General features: G+C 38.5%; 1 protein-coding gene across 2 annotated transcripts in view; it reads left to right on the top strand.

Annotated features, from left to right (window-relative positions):
- The window catches only part of IRAK3 (interleukin 1 receptor associated kinase 3), a 121,893-nt gene that overhangs the window by 61,850 nt on the left and 36,465 nt on the right, over positions 1–23,578 (top strand). For both annotated transcript variants that reach the window (XM_036759277.1, XM_036759276.1), the window contains exons 3-6: positions 5,096–5,163; positions 7,441–7,495; positions 10,145–10,296; positions 21,181–21,245. In XM_036759277.1, the coding sequence (XP_036615172.1) occupies positions 5,096–5,163; positions 7,441–7,495; positions 10,145–10,296; positions 21,181–21,245 (340 nt within the window). The remainder of the gene's footprint in view (positions 1–5,095; positions 5,164–7,440; positions 7,496–10,144; positions 10,297–21,180; positions 21,246–23,578) is intronic.

Genomic DNA, 23,578 nt, shown 5'->3' with positions numbered 1-23,578 from the left:
ATCTGCTGGATGAGTATTCTACATGACTGATTATATATCATTAGGAGTTAGGACCAGCTAAGTAAGTATAAGAAAGAACTGTCCTACTTGGTTAAAATCATGGCCAGGTTTACTGGAGGAAAAAAAGAAGGCAGCAGAGTGTAGTGAATACAGTACTGAATTTAGAACTGAGAACTAGGTTTGAATTCTGCTTCTAACACTTACTAGCTGTATGGCCAGGGACAAGCCAACCAATCAAATAATGAGCATTTTGAAAGTGCCTACTATGTGCTAGGCTCTGCACTAGAAGCTGAGGGCCTAAAGACAAAAAAACAAAACAGAAATGAAGGTGTTCCATCTGATCCTTAGTTTCTTGGACTGTAAAATGAGGATAATTATACTTACCTATCCTTGCTACTAGAGTTGTGAGGAAAGCATTTTGTAAATTTTAACATATATTAATTTTACAAAATATAAGAGCTTTAACAGCATAGTGTCCTGAAGATAGTGCTGGACTTTGAGTTAGGAGGTAAGGGTTTGATTCCTGTTTCTGGTACTTACTTGCTATGTGACCCTAAGCAAGCACTTTAAATTCCCAGTGGCTTAATTTCCTCATCTGTAAAATGGGGAGAATAATGATTCATTACCCACCTCACAGGGTCATTATGAGTAAAGCATAGCAAGGAGCATCCCCATCTACGAGAATACAGATGCATTTCTGCTTTTAAATGTAGAGTGATGGAACTCTGCAATACAAAAAAGTTTCATCTTTCTTTCTTAACAATATTGGCCACTCTCTGAACGTTTTGACACTAGCTTCCCATACTTATCGTGTCTTTTGTCTTTAATCCCCTATTTCTGTGTCAATCAAGCTTTCATCTCATCCCTTACATATAGAGAGTTTACTAGGTAGTTTGAGAGCAATCAGGTTCCCTGCTCCCATTATGAAATTCCCAGAAGATATCTTTTACTTGTATTATTCAGAGTTCTTCATTGGTTATATGTCAAAGCAGACACCATGCATCCTTCCGTTGTCTTCTGTGTAATACTCATTTTGAATTTTTTGGAGACAGTGGTATTCTATATCTCACTATCATGTAGCAACATGGGCAGAATGTTGGTATTGGAAAGATGGGTCTTTGCTTTTATGGGAAGCCTGAAGTCAGTAAAGGACCTTTTTCTATTTCCTGAAGGCGATCCAATCTGTTCTCTTTCTCCAATTCAACTCTGGTGCCTATTCATTGTCTGTCTATACTATCTGTCCCAGATGTATATACTTATAGACAAGCTTTATAGGGTGCCCATCCAAAGGTAGGCTGAAATCTGTGCAATTGACATTCTTCATCCACTTGGTCATTCTTGTGTAGATGGTTAGGCCAAACTCCTTTGAGTGATAACAGATCTTTTCCACAAGGCAGATCTTTTCCACAATGTTCTGGGGCTTGATGCAAATTAACAATGTCATTCACAAAGTGGAGCATCTGAAGGACCTTACTATTCACAAGGAATCCCTTTTCCACCTGAACTCTCTACTGGCTCTCCTCCATCACAATGAGGAACCCCTCTGGCAGACACAGAACTTCTTGTTTTATGCTTTGCCTGTTGTATATTATCAGTGAGTCATTGAAAAGGGTTATTTTTTTATGTCTTCCAAAGGATCTTAAACAATATTGATATATGAATGGAAGACACCTTGTAAAAATAGCTTACAAGGTGTATCAAATATGTAATGAGGGATAGCGTATGCCCTGCCTGCTTCAATCCAGCTACATGTGGCTCAGGGCTAAAAGAACTTGGCACTTTGATGAGATGGAGCAAATCTTGAGCACTCTTGTTTCTTCCCTAACTGACAGCAGTGTTGTGCAGGGGGTTACATTAGTTCAAAAGGAGAGACAAGTTCCAGCTCGATGTATTCCTCATTTCTCCAAATCAAGGCAAGTAATTTGCCTTTGAGGGGTCCAGGAGGAGCCAAGCTTCCTCCAACCTTGTCAGCATAGCAACTGTTTTTACAAGGCAGCTAGAGTAGAGGGGCAAACCTCGGACTCTGGCTGCCTCTTCTGTTCTGTGTTCCCTTCCCTGTATTCTGTGGTAATATAAAATCATTACAACCTTAAAGTCTATCCAGGCTCCAGTATCTTTCACATGTTTCTTTTTCTCTCATTGTATTCTCACAATATGGCTTTGAAGTCCACTGAGGCTCTTGCAGGTATTAATTCATTCTCCTTTATTTTATCTCTTACTCCCCACTACCGGCCTCCTCTGCCCCCTCCCTAATACATTGCTTCAGAATATAACTCAAGCCAACTGCTTGCCAGGCAGTTCCTTTCCCTACTAATACCCATCACACCTAGCCCAAAGCGTATCCCAAGACTCACATAACCTGAAATTGGCTGAAATTCTAAACTTTGGATCTAATAATGCATGAAAATCACTCATTTGGGGCCATGCTTTCTCCCCCCCCCCATTCCTGCAGGGTGTTCATTATTAACCTGTTTGATAATTGGTTGATTGTCTTCTGGGAATGAGAGAAAGGAAGGTAAATTACAAGTTAAAAAGGTTAATGGTTTCTTAATTCATGGTGAATTAAAATGACAGAATCGAGTTAATGCAGGACATTTTCTATATCCCCTTTAAAGGAAACTGCTCAGATGATTGGAGGAAAAGGAAAAGAAACTATATGTTCTAAAATGTTTATAGCAGCTCTCTTTGTGGTGGCAAAGAATTGGAAATTGAGGGGATGCCCATCAATTGGAGAATGGCTCAACAAGTTGTGGTATAGAATTGTGATGCAATATTATTGTGCTCTAAGAAATGATGATCTCAATGATCTTAGAAAAACATAGAAAGACTTTCACAAAATAAGAAAGAGCAAAATGAGCAGAACCAAGAGAACACTGTATACAGCAATAGCACTATTGTTTTAAGAATAACTTTGAGAGAATAATTCATTTTGACTAGTATAATACCCAGAGTAACTATAAAGGACATATGAAGAAAGACACCCTGTATCCAGAAAAAGAACTGATAAATAGATGTATAGGATGATTTGATAGACAGAGAGAGAGATATCTATAGATAGACAGATAGACAAATAGATATAGATATCTATAGATAGATGGATGGATAGATATAGATATCTATAGATAGACATAGATACAGATATCTATAGATAGATAGACATAGATAGATACAGATATCTATAGATGGATGGATAGATAGATATAGATATCTATAGATAGATGGATGGATAGATAGATATAGATATCTATAGATAGAGATAGAGATATCTATAGATAGATATAGATTATAGATGGATGGATAGATATAGATATCTATAGATAGATAGACATAGATAGATAGATATAGATATCTATAGATGGATGGATAGATAGATATAGATATCTATAGATAGAGATAGATATCTATAGATAGATGGATGGCTAGATAGATATAGATATCTATAGATAGAGATATCTATAGATAGATATAGATATCTATAGATAGATGGATGGATAGATATAGATATCTATAGAGATAGAGATATCCATAGATAGATGGATGGATGGATAGATATCTATAGATAGAGATAGATAGATAAATAGATAGATAGATATAATATACACACTTATTTGTGTCTAATGATAGCCATCTCTAGGGTGGGGGGAAGGGGAAAGGGAAGAAAAAAAAGAAATTTATGTAATAATTTTATTTTGTATTTAAAAGGAATAGCAACTTGTACACAATAGATTTGTGGTTTCATGTACAAATAATAAATAAAGGAAACTTCTCACACTATCAGCTCAGGTAGAAAATGAAACCTCCCGTTGTAGGGAGAGTGGGGCAGTTACCCAGTTTGTGTGATTAATGAGGCAGTGTGAAGTTCAGGCATGTTGGAGAATACCTGTAACTGTTAAAATACTACTTGTAGTCTAAAATTTGCCAAGTATCAAAATGTAAATACAAGTACCCAATGGAAAAGTTGATTCATTTCTTCTTTGGTTTTCTATTTTTTCCCTTGGCCTAATAAATGATAAATACTTGGTAATTATTTTCAAACACATATTTATATTGTAAATCAGCAACAATTCCATGGGCACTTACATCATTTGTTTTATTGTTGAGGTCTAGGGGTGCTGGGACTCTGAAATTCAAAGGCAAACAATGCGAAGGCCCTGCCTTGAAATGAATTCAACTCAAGCTTTCTTTCAGCCAGAGATAAGATTTATTAGAACACTGGTCTGGGTAGGTGAGATTTTAAGAATACACCCTGCTGTGACATTTGTATTGACAAGTGGGCCAGATTAAACTTGAGCCTTTGGCTAGACTTTTAAGGAACCTGAGCATTGGCCAGACTCTTAAGGAATCTGAGCATTTTAATGGGGGGCAAGATAGATCTAATATAGAGAAAGACTGCAGGAAGGATCTAGGAGTAGCCAAGTAGTGTGGGGTGACTGGGAAGTAACAGAGAAGGACCCAGAAGGGCAGATGCCCCAGGTGAGTGCCAGGGACCTGGGCCACATGGAAGGGGTCTAGATTGAATCAAGGAGTGGAGGTCTAGAATGGGGCCAGGTGCAGACAATGAGGGAAAGGATTATTAGCTGGGAAGGGCCAGGTGCCCCAAGCAAACACCAGGGATCTGGACCACTGGGAAAGTCCAGAGGCTTTTCCTTTTTGAGGTCCAGATCCCAAAGATATTGTCTTTTCCTTTTGTGGGGTTCAGATCCCATCTCCATCATTATGATGAAATACTACCATTACAGAATTTTTAGTTCATAAGAGGCCAGTCTGGCATTATGGATTGAGAACTGGTTGAGTCAGGAATACCTGAGTTCAAATCTCACCTCTGACACAGACAGACTCTGTGACCCAGAGCAAGACACTTAAGTTCATCATGCCTCAGTTAGCTCCCTAAGACTGTGATTGGTAGAACAATTGTAGATAAGTCTTGGTAGAAGGTGCGGAATAGTTGTTTATTGGAGAGTTCCCTCCACTGATGAAACCATAGGTCTAGACAAAAACAAAACAAAACAAAAAACCCCAGGAATGATCCCATCTCAAAAACTCTTATTTGTTCCAGTCTGTTTCTCATATCTGTCCTCTCTTACTTCTGTTCCAGGAAGGACCTTAAGTGCCTCGTCTAAGCAGAGTCAACAGACAGCCGGATTTCCAAATATTTCTTCCCAGGTACAGTACAGGATGCTTTAGTAAGGGCAGTTCACCTCAAAGTTCAAAAGTAAGCAGAAAGAAAGAAACTGGTCAGTAGATGTCAGAGAAAAAAAAATATTGGCTTGATACAACTCTTTTTTTTTTCAGTTTGTAAGAGGAAAATCTTATATTATTTCACTCCCAGTTGAGAAATTAAGAATTTGGAGGATTTTAAATATGGGGGGTGGAGGACTTGAGAACTTCTTTCTCTTGATAATTTAATTCAGTTTACCCAAAATTAAATGTCTGTGGTCATTAACACCATTGACCTTGAGATTAATCACTACCACTCCAGAGTTTTTGTAAGAAACAAGTGTCTTACCAAGAACTGCACGTGGCCAATAGTGAATCAGGAAGGACTTTTATTTAACATTCTTGCAAGAACAGGTGACCCACAGGTAGGCATATCCATTTAAGACAAATACACAGATTTTTATCCCTATTCCCAATTCACAATTTCCTCCCCTGTTTCCGCATCGATTGGGTACCACAGGGTTTACAGCCTACCCAGAATGCCTAAACCATTCATGTGAGTGTCCGCCCCTGCTTACATCTCCCATTCCCCACATTTCATCACCCCCTTAACCTTACTTTCTTTATACCTTGTTTGGTAAAAGAATGACAAGCCTTAAATACTTTTTAGCATTTGAAAATACAACCCAAGATATCTGTGTTTCCTTTACCAATAACATAGGAAAAATCCAGTTATTCAAGATAATGTCTTGGGTTAAGGCACCTCATCCTTAGTGAAGCTTCATCTGGCCTTGTAGTTGTGGACACAGGAAGAGGCATTCTCTGGGTTTACTCAGAGAGCAAAGAAGGGCATATCTGCTCTCAAATGATTGTCCTTCTCAAGTGTGCTGATGAAACCTAGGTGTCCACATCCTGATGAGTGATATGCAGAAGCAACATCCCCAACTACATTTTCTACAGTTTCGTAAAAGGAAATATAGCATGATGGATGAAAAACTGCCCTTGGAGTGAGAAAAACCTGGGTTCAGATCCTGCCTCTAACACAAACTGACTGTTCAGAGTATTGTCCTAAAGGCCAGGGGAGATACAAAGATCAGTCCCCTTGTCATGATGGTAGCCTTGGAGTGATATATACAGGATATGACGTACAGAAATAGAAAATGGAGAGGTCCAAAATATTTTATGAAGTCTTGGGGAGAAAAAGATAATTTCTGATTGGGGTATCAGGCAAGGCTACCTAGATGAAGAATCATTCGAGATGTGTCTCAAAAGCTCAGTAAGATTTAAACAAGTGGGAATCGGAGCTATGCGGGAAGCAGGGCGTGAAGACCAGTATTCCGGGTGTTAAGAACCATGTAAGCAAAGACACAGAAGTAAGAAGTCATGAAAGGGTGTATTAGGTACAGTGTTTCAGAGTTGGGGCTTGCAGTTATTAAATTCATTACCATGAAACTTCCATTTTTTCCCCTTAGTTTTCCTATGTATTTGTTTCTGTTGACTTTTAGCTTCTGGAGTTCGCCTCTGCTTTGTGGTCTCTGCCAGGCACCCTTGGCTGCAGTCTCTACCACTCCTAGCTTTTGACTTAACTAAAACCCTTGGCTATCTCTTCCCCAGGGAAGAATGGGAGCTTCCATGTTTTTTAAGCTTAAAGCCTGTAGACTTTCCCCAGATATTTTAGAAAAAAGCAAAAACCCTTGCTCTAGGATTGGTAAAAAGCCTCACTTGTCTTGTTCCAACAAAGTCTTTCCGCTAATCTTCTCAACAGGTGTTTCAGTCCCAGGTACCAAACTCTTTAGAGTAAAGAAATGGGGACCCCCCCCAACCTGCTATTGCCCTTATGCTTAGTCTTTGAATGAATGAATGAATGAATGAAGAGCATTTATTAACCAGCTTACTATATGCCAGGCACTGTGCTAGGCTTTGGGGATAGAAATGCAAAAGTAGCTGTTTCTGTCCTCAGGGAGTTTCTCTTTTAATAGGGGAAGACTGCACACATAGGGGTTTGGTAATTAGGGAGGGGTATTTAGGTCTAGAGAATTACAGGGATGGGGAGTGTCACAAAAGGAGAGTTGATGGGCATGCCTTTTCAGAGGCAGTGGTAACATTGATATTTGATGACTGTCCCCAGAGCAAAAAGGGGGAAAATTGGCCTGAATTAGTAGCCACTTTATGAAGGTGTTCTTCTGTGAAGAGGTTCCTCTCTTAGTGAGACTTCTGATGTTCATAATGAGGTTTTGTCTCCAAGGTTAGAAAACTGAATTATTGTAATATATTTTCTTTCAGGTAACAACTGACAACACAATTGGTAACATAGGACGTATGCCTGGATATCAGAAAGGTGAAAAAGAACTTTTTGAAAGAGTGTATCTACTTTTTTTGAAAGGGCTTGGGGAGGGAATAACATTTTCCTTTGTTAAAGTCCGATTAGTACAGTCTATGTATGTAAGTTCATTAACATTCATTAACAAAGGAAAGACAAGGTAAGGGGCTTGAAATTTTGACTTACACTTAAGATGATAATCAAAATTATTCAGCTAATATTAATGTCTCACCAGCCTTTGTAAAGTCCAAACATGGTCTTTTTAGCGAAGAGAATTTTCTATTATTTTTGGTTTTGAAATCTGCTATTTTTTTTGTATGGTGGGGAAACACTTTTGAAATAACACTGGTGAATTATTTCACATTTTTGGTCCTTATGGCTCCCTTGGATGATAATAGACTAGTTTTGGGACCAATGTGTACATCCAGTTATTCTCCATATCAGTCTTCACTTTATAGTTTCATTAGCAGGGGGAATAATTTCCTACCACTGGAATCCATTGCATGGTATAGTCGATAGGACATTGGATTTGGAGCTGTGCAAGACCTGTGTTCAGATCTTATCTTGTATAGTTACTAACTGAGTGATGGTGGGTGAAGAACCTACCTCCTCTAAGCCTCACCTTCTTTATTTGCAGGATGGAGATAATAATAATACTTACTCCACACAGTCATTATAAAGACCAGATGAGAAAATGTTTATAGAACATGGCAAAACTTAAGGGACTGTTGAAATATCAGTTATCAATGACCTTAAAAGATTATTGTTGTCACATATCGTATCGGTCCTCCATTATCCTGTGCATTTCACTCTTGCTTTTATTTTATTTTTCCTCTAAAGTTTAATTAGAAAAATTATTAAAGAAAAATTCCTCTATTTTCAGCTCTATTGATACATTAAATGTTCATAGCCAGACGACTGTCATTTTTGCTTGAATTGTTGGTGATGAGAATTTGATTGTGAAGAATTTAACAACTTACATGGAAGATTGTTTTCTAATTAGTTGACTAAGAGAGTTTAATTTGAGTTTTCCAAGATTTCAGTTTACATATTTTAGTGCTTAGTTTCAGTATTAGTTTTATGTTTAGTGTGAATCAGCAAATAAATCAGTTGTCTCAATGTCAGGAAAACAGAAATCGAATAATCTCAACACAGAATCTTTGTAAATTCCCTTTGGTAAGGCTAATCAATTTCTTTCCTTTAAAAAAAAATTGGTATTTTTTTTTAGAAACAAGATCAATTCAGAGCAAACGTCCAAACAAAACCCCATATGAGTACATTCCTCAAAAACCAGTTTCTCCATTGTTAAAAGATATAAAATTATGTATACCCATTAGCTTTAGCAATATGTACTCAACTCCACACAAAGGCTGCTGTATTTGATCAGAGTTGTGTGGTTTTGCCATTTTGGCTTTATTTGAGCAGCCGTAGCCATTGTGAATGTTGTCCTTTTAATTCTGCTTTCTTTCCTCTGCCTCACTTCATACTCATGCTTCCCCGGACTCTTCATATTTGTCATTCTTATGGTGCAGTAATATCCCATTAGATTCATATGCAATATTTTGTTCAACTGTTCTCCAAGTATTGGGCACATATTTTCTTCCCAGCTCTTTCTTATCACAAATAGTGCTGCTATGAATATTTTTGCATATGGAAGCCTTTTCTTGCTGTCAGTCACCTCCTTTGGATGTAGTTTCAATAATGGAATCTCTGGACCAAAGGGTATGAATGATTTAGTAAATTTTCTTGCATAATTTTAAATTATTTTCAAGAGCAGTCAGACCAATTCCAGCATTATCAACAATGAATTAGTATTCCTGTGTTTCTACAGTCTCTCCACTAATAACCTTTCTCACTGTTTACCCTCTTTGTTAGCCTGGTGGGTGTGAGGTAATCCATTAGGATTACCTTAATTTGCACTTAATTATTTTTTAATATTAGGTAGTTATTGATAGCTTATATTCTTTCGAAACCTGTTTATGACCTTTGACCATTTGTCTGTTGGGAAATGATTCTTGATTATAGTGATCTGCGTAAATCCTTATAGATTTTTGTATATCAGACTTTTATCGGTGTTCCTTAATGTAAAAAAATTCCCACTTAATAGCTTGCCTTCTTATTCTAACTGTGTTGACTTTGTATGTACAAAAGTCGTTTAACTTTCTATAATTAAGATTGTCTCTTTGTTTTTGTGATCTTTTTCATCTTGAGTCTTGGTTGCAACTTCTCCCTTCTATATAGTTGTTATTGATAATCTTCTATGTGTCATACTTTAATTATTCATTCGGACTTGATTGTGGCATGTGGTAGATCTTTATCTATTTTTTAAAAAGAAAACAAAATCCCTTCTGGTTTTTCTAGCAGTTTTTGTCAAATAAAGATCTCCTTCCCCAACAATTGGTTGATTTTTGGGGGGTGGGAGAGGAATGGTGAGGATATCATCATTCTACTTGTCATAATTAGCCAGATTACTTTTTTTTTTGCTTTATGGCATATTGGGAACCAAAAGTCCATTATGTATGTAGAGAATACATGTGTGGAGTTTGCCTTCTAGGTATTACATTCCTGACCTGAGTTCAGATCCAATATAGTAATGTAGATTGTAATAGTGGTATCAGTCACCTCATAGAGAAAAAGTGACTTAACTTTTCCTCCCTCTGTCTTAAGGAATAAGCCCAAAACCTTCCGTCAACTTTAAAAACATCATAGAAGGAACCAAAAACTTTCATAAAGATTTGCTGATTGGAGAAGGGGAACTCTTCAAAGTATTCAAAGTGGAACTTCAAAGTGGAACATATGCTGTTAAGTTATTTAAACAGGTATGGAATATAATTATCATAAGAATCACGTAGCTTTTATAATTGTTGCAACATGAAATTGGTTCAATTTACACGCTTATGTTTCATGCTACAATGCTACATTTGTCTTCTTTTGCTCAAATTTTTAAAAAAAATTTAATTTCAAAAACAAAGAAACATTTTAGCACGTGCTTAGTCTCCCAACCCCACCTCCTCTTGTAAGTCAGGTCCCTACGGTGAAGCTATTATTTATCCACTCGGGGCTCTAGGGTTAGCCTCGAAGGATTGGAGGATTTTTTCTAATGCTATAGCTCACTAGCCTCCTCTTTTGTGCTCCCCTCCATCTTTATTAGTTGAGATCGCTCCATCAGCCACACTGAATTAGTTTTCAGAAAAGGGCATTTACTAAGGTGGGCCACTAGGTGGCGGAGTGTATAGAGCGCCAGCAAGGCACATCAGCCTGAGTACAAACCTGGCTTCAGTCACTTAATATCTGTATGACCCTGGGCAAGTCACTTAACCCACTTGGCCTCAGCTTCCTTATCTGTAAAATGATCTGGAGAAGGAAATGGCAAACTGCTCCAGTACCTTTGCCAAGAAAACCCCGAATGGGGTCATGACTGAAACAACTCAACAACAAAATTTACTAGGATGGTATAACATCCTCGCGCAAAATTCTGTGACACGCTCCTACTAGGTCCTACAGATTCCAAGGGAAAGTAGGGGTCGATCTCAGAGCAAATATGGCAAAGGGGACTGCTTACAGTTCCTGGAAGTTGTTTTGCTGGAGTCCTCAAGATTTCCTCCATGGATATGGCTTCCTTTTTCTGCTGGCTCCTTCTAGGGCCCTGACTCTGCCTTTTCTCACCACATCCAGACTATCATTGCCCTTTGAGCATTGTCCTGGGGATACTGCTAGGATGCTGGTGAAAAAATCCTGATCCTCTGGCCTCCTGGAGTTCATGAGGAGTGACCGGAGGACTTGGACCAGAGGATCCTCTTCTAGGAGGAAGGAGAAGGGAAGAAGAGACCAAGGCTGAGGTGCTCGAATCTTTCCCAAGTGACATTTTTTCCCTCAAGAACTGCTCTCTCTTGGCTCACTACTCACTCCAATTTTTTAATCCAACTACCTCACTGCCAGACTTCTTATTCAGCTTCAAATCCAGTTCTTTCAGTGGCTCTCAAAGACATCTACATTGATAAGGGACCTCTCACACTTGTCTAAGGTCTATGATTGATTCAATTGAAGTGCCATGCCTTGTTCATACCTAGTGAACCAGCTGTATTTTTACAGGGTTAAGGTATGAGCATCTTGTCACTTACTTTCTTTTTTTCTTTTGGAGGAGGAAGGCAGGTCAATTGGGGTTAAGTGACTTGCCCAAGGTCACACAGCTAGTAAGTGTGGCAAGTGTTTGAGGCTGGACTTGAACTGAGGTCCTCCTGACTCCAGGGCCAGTGCTGTCCTCACTGCACCACCTAGCTGCCCCTTTCTGGATAGCTCAGAGAGTGGCAGAACAGACCTGTGTTCTGGAAGAAAGAGAAGGGGCTTTTATGAAGTCTCTTCGCCCTGGAAACCATTAATGGTGGCATCAGGACAGAAAACAGCATTTAGTATGTTCATTGATAACATTCTGAGTCCAGTCCATAGACTGGAGGCCTGATAGTGGATTCTAGCATGCCAAAAGATGTCAGAAGCCAGGGTAATGATAGAGTTCTTCTAGAAGCCCATGATAGAAGCAGATGTGCATGCCTACTTGTAATGGTAATCAGGGCAGGATTTTTTGCTGTTCTTCCCTTAAGTGCCTATTTCTTCCCCATTATTTTAGGGGACTTAAATTGAATGGGATCTTATGAGACCTTGGGAGAATGTGGAGAAAGAATTAGAAGTGGATAGGAATTAGGAAGCTGGTAGGAAATGTGAGATGGCCTCAATAGCTTTATTTTTGCTTAAATCTGCAGCATTAACAATGCTAATCACAATAATAGCTTATATTCTCATAGTGCTTTATAATTTGCCAAGTTTGTAACATACAATATCTCATTTGAGTTTTTTGACTACCCGGTGTAACAACAATTTTGCTAGCAGCTACTGTGGCTGTGTAAAACCAACAACCAGCACATAGAAGGCCGCTAACACAAGTTCTTTTGATCTGCTTTACTAAGGAAAGTAACTTTAAGGGGTTAACAATCTCACTTTAATCCAACATACAAATGTCATTCACTTAGTTCAGTGTTCCTTAATGAAAAAAAAATTCCCACTTAATATCTTGCCTTCTTATTCTAACTGTGTTGACTTTGCCTGTACGAAAGTTGTTTAACTTTCTATAGTTAAGATTGTCTCTTTGTTTTTGTGATATTTTTCATCTTGAGTCTTGGTTGCAACTTCTCCTTTCTATATAATTGTTCTTGATAAACTTCTTTGTGTTTCTCATATTTTTATGGTGTGATTTTCATACTTTAATTATTCATTTGGAATTGATTGTGGCATGTGGTAGATCTTTATCTATTTTTAAAAAAGAAAACAAAGTCCTTTTCAGTTTTTCTAGCAGTTTTTGTCAAATAGAGATCTCCTTCCCCAACAATTGGTTGATTTTTGGGGGGTGGGAGAGGAATGGTAAGGATATCATTATTCTACTTGTCATAATTAGACGATTACTTTTTTTGCTTTACGGCATATTGGGAACCAAAAGTCCATTATGTATGTAGAGAATACACGTGTGGAGTCAGGTATTGCTTTATTGCATATGTTATATATTAGAACATATTTTATATATATTATCTCATTAGCATCAATTTCATTTAGAATGGTAGAGTGGATCCAACAGATGCATTAGGATCCAAGTGAGGAGAAAGAAGTTTCAAGAAGGAATAGGTACCCCTTTTTGCCTTTTGCCTCTTTACAGGACTGATCAGAGACCGGCAGAAAAGACCTGTGTTGTGGAAGAAAGAGGAGGGGCTTTTATGAAGTCTCTTCGCCCTGGAAACCATTAATGGTGGCATCAGGACAGAAAACAGCAATTAATATGTTCATTGATAGCATTCTGAGTCTGGTCCGTAGACTGGAGGCCTGATAGTGGATTCTAGCATGCCAAAAGAGGTCAGAAGCCAGGGTAATGATAGAGTTCTTCTAGAAGCCCATGATAGAAGCAGATGTGTATGCCTACTTGTAATGGTAAATCAGGGCAGGATTTTTTGCTGTTCTTCTCTTAAGTGCCTTTAATGAGTCTGGCCTTTGTTTGAATGGGGCAGGTAAAGTGGGATCTTTTTTGTCTTGGAGTGTTTCTCAGCACTAAGACAGTGGAGAGCCATTGATTTGTATATGATGTGGTATTAGTGAGTGATTGAACAACTTTCCACCCCACCCTAGTTTCCCACACCCTGGATGGTGAGCCTGGAGCTCAGGGCCCTGAGCAGAGTATATGTATTGGAAGGTTAGCGTTTCACATTTAGGGAGTACACTCATTGAAAGAGTGTGGGTGACAAGACTTTGGGTAAGCTGTTGAAATTGGGCCCCCCAACCCCGGCTTTGAAACTCAGATGTTGTCTGAGTAGATTCTCTGGTAACGAATTGTGATTTGATCAGACAAGGTCTGTCTGTTGATGTGCTTGTAATTTCTGTTTGTATTTGCCCTGAAGTTCAGGGAGCTGATTTTTTCCCCCCGAACTAAGTGAATGATATATATATGTTTAATTAAACTGAGATTGTTAAGCCCTTAAAGTTGCTTTCCTTAGAAAAGCAGATCAAGAGGGGGCAGAGCCAAGATGGAGGCTGAAAAGCAGGGACTAGCGTGAGCTCCCCGCGGAATCCCTTCAAAAACCTATAAAAAATGGCTCTGAACCAATTCTAGAACTGCAGAACCCACAAAACAGCAGAGGGAAGCAGGGCTCCAGCCCAGGACAGCCTGGATGGTCTCTGGGTGAGGTCTATCCTGCATGGAGCTGGGAGCAGAGCAGAGCGGAGTGGAGCAGAGCCCAGTGCACGGACCAACCAGACCAGGAGCTGGGCGGAGCGTGCCGTAGCACCCTGAATCAGTGAGCTGCAGCAGTTACCAGACTTCTCAACCCACAAACACCAAAGACAACAGAGAAGGTTAGTGGGAAAAGCTGCGAGATTGGAAGGAGTTCGCAGTTCGCTACCACCCCAGGGGCAGTGAAGGTGGGGCAGCTACAGAAGTACAGCTGCAGTTGCTTCTGGCCCCAGGCCTACCTGGTGGGAGGAACTAAGTGGCAGATCAGAGCAGAAGTGAAGAGCCTGCTGAAGATCTAAGTCCAGTCCGGGTTAGGGGTTCTTGGGGAAGGAGGAGTGCTGGTGTGGCAGAGCTGGTGCATCCCCCCAAGCATGGAACATAGAACTCTCTAGTCTACAAGCAGTCATACCCTGCTGACAAACTCAAGGGTCAAGTTAGTTGGTTGGGAATATGGCCAGGCAGCAAAAACGTACCCAGATTCAGTCTCAGACTCTGGAATCCTTCTTTGGTGACAAAGAAGACCAAAACATACAGCCAGAAGAAGTCAACAAAGTCATAGAGCCTACAACAAAAGCCTCCAAGAAAAACATGAACTGGTCTCAGGCCATGGAAGAGCTCAAAAAGGATTTGGAAAAGTAAGTTAGAGAAGTAGAGGAAAAATTGGGAAGAGAAATGAGAAGGATGCGAGAAAACCATGAAAAACAAGTCAGTGACTTGCTAAAGGAGACCCAAAAAAATGCTTAAAAATACACTGAAGAAAACAACACATTAAAAAATAGACTAACTCAAATGGCAAAAGAACTCCAAAAAGCCAATGAGGAAAAGATTGCCTTGAAAGGTAGAATTAGCCAAATGGAAAAGGAGGTCCAAAAGACCACTGAAGAAAATACTGCCTTAAAAATTAGATTGGAGCAAGTGGAAGCTAGTGACTTTATGAGAAATCAAGATATTATAAAACAGAACCAAAGGAATGAAAAAATGGAAGACAATGTAAAATATCTCATTGGAAAAACCACTGACCTAGAAAATAGATCCAGGAAAAATAATTTTAAAATTATTGGACTACCTGAAAGCCATGATGAAAAAAAGAGCCTAGATATCATCTTTCAAGAAATGATCAAGGAGAACTGCCCTGATGTTCTAGAGCCACAGGGCAAAATAGAAATTGAAAGAATCCACTGATTGCCTCCTCAAATAGATCCCAAAAAGAAATCTCCTAGGAATATTGTCGCCAAATTCCAGAGCTCCCAAATCAAGGAGAAAATACTGCAAGCATCCAGAAAGAAACAATTTGAGTATTGTGGAAACATAATCAGAGTAATCCAAGATCTAGCAGCTTCTACATTAAGAGATCAAAGGGCTTGGAATACGATATTCCGGAGGTCAATGAAGCTAGGATTAAAACAAAGAATCACCTACCCAGCAAAACTGAGTATCATGCTCCAAGGCAAAATATGGATTTTCAATAAAATAGAGGACTTTCAAGCTTTCTCAGTGAAAAGACCAGAGCTGAATAGAAAATTTGACTTTCAAACACAAGAATCAAGAGAAGCATGAAAAGGTAATCAAGAAAAAGAAATCTCAAGGGACTTGCTAAAGTTGAACTGTGTTGTTTACATTCCTACGTGGAAAGATGATGTGTATGATTCATGAGACCTCAGTATTAGGGTAGCTGAAGGGAATATTCATATATATATATATACATATATATATGTTTATGTATATATACGTATATGTGAGTGTGTATGCATTTATATATGTATGTTTATATATATATATATATACACACATAGAGAGAGAGAGAGAGAGAGAGAGAGAGAGAGAGAGAGAGAAAGAGAGAGAAAGAGAGAGAGAGAGAGAGAGCACAGGGTGAGCTGAAAGGAAGATATCTAAAAGAAATAAAATAAAATTAAGGGATGAGAGAGGAATATATTGAGAGAGGGAGATAGGGAGAGATAGAATGGGGTAAATTATCTCCCATAAAAGTGGCAAGAAAAAGCAGTTCTGTAGGAAGGGAAAAGAAGTCAGGTGAGGAGGAATGAGTGAATCTTGCTCTCATCAGATTTGACCTGAGGAGGGAATACCATACATACTCAATTGGGTAACTTACCCCACAGGAAAAAAGGAGGAAGAAGAAGATAAAAAAAGGGGGGATGATAGAAGGGAGGGCAGATGGGGGTGGAGGTAATCAAAAACAAACACTTTCAAAAGGGGACAGGGTCAAGGGAGAAAATTCAATAAAGGGGGATAGTTTAGGAAGGAGCAAAATATAGTGAGTCTTTCACAACATGAGTATTGTGTGTTATAATGATAAATGATAAATGAAAACTAAATATAGTAAATAAAAAAAATATGAAACTGTAAAAAAAAAGACATTTACTCTAGTAGCACAGATGATTAAACAATAACAGCCTACTTATTTGAAAAATACTGTTACTTTTTTTTAAGCTTCAATGCATGTGTCTAAGATATAAAAATAGTAGGTTGTAATAGAGTATACTAAATTTATGCCAAAGCCTTTCAAAGGATTCACTAAGGTCTACATTTTTAAATAAAATCATGATAAGCAATAATATTAAAAGAAAAAAAAAAGAAAAGCAGATCAAAGAACCTGTGTTGGCAGCCCTTCTGTGTGCTCTTATTGTTGGTCTTACACAGCCACAGTACCTGCTGGCAACATTGTTGTTACGCTATTCAGCCTGAGAGGAGAGTTGGTGGACAATCCTCTTAAACACTAACCTCCTGTATAGAGAAGGGGAATTTCTGTTTCCTAAGTGGTGTGATACTAAAATCTAGCCTTCTAGTCAGTGAAGGGATATTTCCTGGGCTGTACCAACCTTGGGGATTCCCTAATGGGTTGTTCCAAATTTGAGAGTTCAGGTATTGAACCTAGAGAGAGGAAGATTTCAGGAACAGCATGCATTTTGGGGAAAAAAAAGAGGATCACCCGTATGTTCCCAACAGCTAGAGAACAGAGCCATGGCATGGAAGTAGAAAGTAGGACAAGAGATTTGGATTATGGCATCCCTGGCTATTAAAGAGAATTATTCAGACAGCATAGATCTGATAGGAATGGAGTTGCTTGTCTAATGATCTCAAAGTATCCTTGCCCTCCGGAGGGGGAATCCAAACTATAGGGGCCACTAGAATCCTGTGGAGAAAGCTAGAGATTCACCAGAATATTTGTGTGTATTATCTAGATGTCAACCCTAATTTCAGTTCCTTTTGAGGGAAACTGGTATGAATGTTTTACATATCTATTCAAAAGCTCTTATAAATCTTTTACATCTTCTGTTTCTAGTGGGGTGAAATAAAGGCTGTCCTCTATTCATAAATAAAAAGGAATAGGCTGTCAAAGAACAAAGCAAAGTACACCTAAAGAAGACACCTAAGTGGGGAAGGGGCCCCGTAAATTGTCATGACGCAGAAACAGGGGAATCCAAAGCCCAGAAATTAGTGAGAGAGATATTAAGTTAGAGGCACCAAGACTACTGCTTTGTCTATTGTGTATATACTCATTTCCCCACACAGAATTTTGTAGTCAGGCTTGCACAAATAAAGTGGGTTCAGGAGACTGTCATCCCAAGCTTTTGGAGATGAACAGTTTAAGGAAGTAATAGAAAGCCTTTTCCTGATTAGAGGATGCCAGGTGGTACAGGGGATACATGGTCTGGAGGCAGGAAGATCTGAGTTCAAATCGAGATTCAGACACTTAACTAGCTGTATGAGCCTGGGCAAATCACCTAAATCTGTCTGCCTCAGTTTCCTCATCTATGCTATGGGGATAATAATACTACTGACCTTTTGGGGTTGTTCTGAGGATCAAATGAGATAATATTTGTAAAGTCCCTGACATATAATAAGCACTTAATAAATACTTGTTTGCTTCCTTCCTTTACAAAGAGAGGAAATTTCTTCCCCCTAGAATTACCTGTACAAATGAATGGATAAGTCCAGTCCTGAGATAGATCGATAGATTGATAGATGACAGACAGATACACATACATATATACATGTACACATACACATACACACATACATGTGTATACTTCTATCTCTATATACTCATGTGTGTATTAATATCTTCTTCTTTCTCTCTCCCTACCTACCAACAATCAAAATATCCAGAGCTCATCATTAAAGATGCACGTGTATCATATAATAAAGGGAGGGGAGAATCTAAGAATCTTTTTTTTTTTTAAAGTAAGCTTTATTGTTGACTTTTGTCATTACATCGCAGTTATTCTGGAGGAAAAAAAATACTCTCTCCCTGCCCACATTTGACCCCCTCCGTTGTAATACAAAGAAAAACAAACAAAATCCCAAGACATGATGACCATATTTGACAATGTATGTGAGCTTGTGCCATAGCTGCATTCTCCTTCTTTGTGACAAATATGTATTTTATATGTGTGTGCATGAATATAGTGTTATATGCGTTAATGTCAAATATATGATAAATGTTAAATATATGCACACATATGTTAAATTTAGCAAAACGGTAACAGAATCTCTCTGTTTCTCTGCATTTTTTGTTTGTTGTTTTTTCTGTGCATTAAAGTAGAGTGCTGGGGAGGGAGGGTCTTATATACCATTCTACATTATTGTTGTTCATTTTCGGTTATAGCCAGCTCTTTGGGATTCCAAACATTGTTGTTGTGCAGTCCTTTTCAGTCACGCCCAACTCTTCCTAATCTCATTTGGGCTTTCCTTGGCAAAGATCCTAAAGTGGTTTGCCATTTCCTTCTCCAGCTCGTTTTTACAAATGAGGAACTGAGACCAGCACAGTCAAGTGACTTGCCTAGGGTCACACAATTAGGAAGCTAGATTAGAATTCAGGAAGATGAGGTTTTTTGTTTTTTGTTTTTTTTTTCCTTTTTCTTTCTTTCTTTTTTGATTTTTTAAATTTATTTAATATATTTAGTTTTCAGCATTGATTTTCACAAGAGTTTGAATTACAAATTTTCTCCCCATTTCTACCCTCCCCCTACTCCAAGATGGCGTATATTCTAGTTGCCCTGTTCCCCAGTCAGCCCTCCCTTCTGTCACCCCACTCCCCTCCCATCCCCTTTTCCCTTCTTTTCTTGTAGGGCAAGATAAATTTCTACGCCCCATTGCCTGTGTGTCTTATTTTCTAGTTGCATGCAAAAACTTTTTTTTTTGTTTTTGAACATCAGTTTTTAAAACTTTGAGTTCCAAATTCTCTCCCCTCTTCCCTTCCCACCTACCCTCCCTAAGAAGTCAAGCAATTCAGCATAGGCCACATGTGTATCATTATGTATAACCCTTCCACAATACTCATGTTATGAAAGACTAACTATATTTTGCTCCTTCCTAACCTATCCCCCTTTATTGAATTTTCTCCCTTGACCCTGTTCCCTTTTGAAAGTGTTTGTTTTTGATTACCTCCACCCCCATCTGCCCTCCCTTCTATCATCCCCCCTTGTTTTTTATCTTCTTCCTTCTTCTTTCCTGTGGGGTAAGAAACCCAATTGAGTATGTATGGTATTCCCTCCTCAGGTCAAATTTGATGAGAGCAAGATTCACTCATTCCCCCCTCACCTGACTTCTCTTCTCTTCCTACAGAACTGCTTTTTCTTGCCACTTTTATGTGAGATAATTTACCCCATTCTATCTCTCCCTATCTCCCTCTCTCAATATATTCCTCTCTCATCCCTTAATTTAATTTTATTTCTTTTAGATATCTTCCCTTCATCTTCAACTCACCCTGTGCCCGCTCTGTCTCTCTCTCACATACATATATACATACATACACATTAACTTATGCATATATATACATAAAGATATATATACATGCATATTCCCTTCAGCTACCCTAGTACTGAGGTCTCATGAATCATATACATCATCTTTCCATGTGGGAATGTAAACAAAACAGTTCAACTTTAGTAAGTCCCTTGCAATTTCTTTTTCTTGTTCTTTTTTTTGGTTACCTTTCCATGCTTCTCTTGATTCTTGTGTTTGAGAATCAAATTTCCTATTCAGCTCTGGTCTTTTCACTGAGAAAGCTTGAAAGTCCTCTATTTTATTGAAAATCCATATTTTGCCTTGGAAGGATGAGGTTTTTTGACTCCAGGCCTAGCACTGTATCCACTATGCCACCTATGCACTTTGCATTTATTCTTTTTATATTTATTCTATATGTACTTATATATTATATTCTATTATGTATTTATATATGTACTTAACTGTATCTCTCCCCTTAGAATGTGTATACCTTACAAGCAGGAATTATTTAATTCTTTTGTTTGCATACCCCACACCTAGCAAGTGCCAGGCACATAGTAGGCTCTTAATAGTTATTGGTCTATTATTGACTGTTTGTGATACAGCATTTGAGTCTAGGTCTTCCTTTCTCTGATTCTGACTTCTAACCACTACAACATGCTACCTTTTGTACATATCACTGTATGAGGTGAATCAAATTGCTTGATGTTTACTAAGCCAAGAACAAATTCACCCGTATTGTTGGAGTGGTTAGCTCCCAATTCTGGAGCACTCAGAACCTGACCCTCAGTTATTCCTTAGATTCAGTGTGTCATGTGGTCAACATGTTGTTTTGACTCGCACTAAAAAACTCAATCAAAAAAATCTTACAATCCAGGTAAACCCCATAATGGGGGTCACTGCTACAAGGCCCTGAGGTCCAAGCTCCTGTTATATGCATCCCACCAAGGAGTGACCCAGAAGAGTTTGTCATTGCAACTGAAATCAACACACGATTTGTTCTTTTTTTTTCTTTTTTTCATGATTTGTTCTGATCAGGGTGGGATTTTTGGTATCTGAAGCATTGTGCTAATTCGCATAACAAAGCAGTTTGAATGTTAAATTTACCGATGGGTTAATGACACTGAAGCGTTTTCGGATTTATACTTTATACCCAGTCTTTTGTTTAATTTTTTTTTATAATATTTAGGAGAAAGCTACACAGGATAACAAAAATTGGAAGATGTTTTTCTCAGAACTTAGAGTTTTGAATTTGTGAGTATATTTACCATCTTTAATTTCTCTAATTTCTACTCCCTTGCCATTATGATATCTAAGATATTGGTTAATATTTGGTAGAGTACACTCCATAAGTTAATTTTTAAAATAGACTATTTACATTACTAATGCAAATATATTTTAACTAGGGCATTAATTCTCCACCATAGGGCAGCTAGGTGGTACCATAGTGCACAGAGTGGCAGACCTGGAGTCAGGAAGACCTGAATTCAAATCTAGACTCAGACACTTACTAGCTGTGTGCCCTAGGCAAATCACTGAACCTCTGCTTACCTCAGTTTCCCCATCTGCAAAATAGGGATAATAATAGCACCTACCTTCCTGGGTTGTTGTGAGGATCGAATAAGATAATAATTAGAAAGCACTTAGCACAATGCCTGGCACGTAGTAAATACTATGTAAATGATAACTATTACTATTGTAGGATGTCAAATATTTTATAAAACACTGTATTGTGATGTGTTTTGTGTAGCATTAGGGTTTCCTTATCTTCTTCATTAGACACATACCAGTATGCATTATTACATATATTTTTCCAACCTCACTTTTACTTTAAAAATTGAATTTTAGGCAAAAGGATCAAGTGCAATTGAAATATGTATTATTTTCTGGGAATTCATTCCTGAGTCTGGATGCCTTTGGAGACAAATTCCAGTGACTCCGTTTTTATAGAAAAGCAGTTGTGTAGCCTGGTTTGAAAAGGACTACTCATCACCTCTTATGTATAGACAGTATTTTTCTCAGATGTTTTCAGAACCAGCAAATAGTGGGAACAAAAACCTCAGGCCTACTTCTTGTCTTTAGTCCCATGACCAACAATCAGAATACCAAGAGTTCATCTTTAAACATTCACGTATATGGTATAAAAGGGAAGGAAAGAGTTTGAGAATCGTTTTTTTTAAATAAGCTTAATTGTTGCCTTCTATCATTACATCATAATTATTTTGGAGAAAAAAAAATCCTATCCCTGGCCACATTGACCGCTTCCTTTTGTAATACCAACAAACAAACAAAAAAAAAAACCAAAATCTCCAATGATCACATCAGACAGTGTATATAACCTTGTGCTCTAGTTGCATTCTGCTTTTCTGTGGTAAAAAGGAAGGAATTTTTCCTTATCTGTTCTCCATAGCATCAATTTTTTTTTTCTGAGGGTGGAGGGACTGGTTCTTTATTTCAAAAGACATTTTGTCAATTTTCAGTATCAAAACACTTGCACTATTGGTTCCTCTTTCTCCAGATTGGCTCCCAAATAGACCACACCAAAGGAGAGTACATTTAAGCCAATAAGCTACACATTGCAAACCTAACACAGACCTCACAGAAACCTCGCCTCCCCCCAAAAAAAAGGAATTAAAAAAGATCAGCACACTGCCAGCCCATGGACTGCAGACCGAGTACTCACAGCCAAATGGGGGTGGAGGTGGGGTGGGGTGGGGATGGTCCTGATGCTCCCCACCTGAGAGAAATAAAAGTGTTTAAAATAATGTATATAAAATTTTTAAAAAAAGTTTTGTACACAAGCTATTCAAGATTTCTCCAGCACTGAGTGATATAAAGCACAATGAGATGGCACTTTTAGAGGCAGCAGCTTCAGACCCAGGAATGGGTAATGAGATGAATTTCACTTGGCTAATCAGTGGCAAAAAACGTTATTTTTCAAAGAAGGTGAAGTGGGGATAGCAGTAGACACTCCAACTTCTGGGGCACGTGATCCATTCTTTGAGTGAATGAGGAGAGGGAAGACAATTTGGTCTCAGAGAGGTCTTGTCTATGTAATTTGCTTGTTTGCTACTGATGCAAATGTCTAAAAGAGAGAAAAGGAGAAGAAAAAAAACACCCCAAGATACCTTAAAACTGAAAACCTGAATAGCACTCATTTTTGGCAAATTCCTCCAGGAATGACCTTTCTGGTTTGGCTGGTGCTTGGTACAGAACATTGAGGTTTCCCTTGGTGGAGTCTTTTCTTGAGCTATGTTCAGCTCTCAGTAGGGCAGGCTAACACCTCTTTCCCTCTTCTGTGGAGAAGGGGCATTGTTTAGGTAGAAAGATTTACCATCCAAAAGGAAGAAAAGGGATTAGATGCAGCCAAGGAGCTGGGGAATTATCTGGAATGTTTTACAAATGGTTGCTACAACAACAACAAAAAAGGTAATTACAAAATGTATACATCATACAACATGCTTTTAAAGACACTATTGCATTGTGCTCGTGTTCCCCTAAGTGTTGTTCCCAAAAGTGCTCAGCCCTTAGTCCATCTGGGATCTCTAGGGGAGAGCTGCAGAGACAGTTTGGTGAACTTGACATGG

This window comes from Trichosurus vulpecula, chromosome 5 (assembly GCF_011100635.1).
Source record: "Trichosurus vulpecula isolate mTriVul1 chromosome 5, mTriVul1.pri, whole genome shotgun sequence".
NCBI classification, from domain to species: Eukaryota; Metazoa; Chordata; class Mammalia; order Diprotodontia; family Phalangeridae; genus Trichosurus; species Trichosurus vulpecula.
The sequence above is the reverse complement of the archived record's forward strand: the minus strand, read 5'-3'. Positions and strand labels throughout refer to the sequence as shown.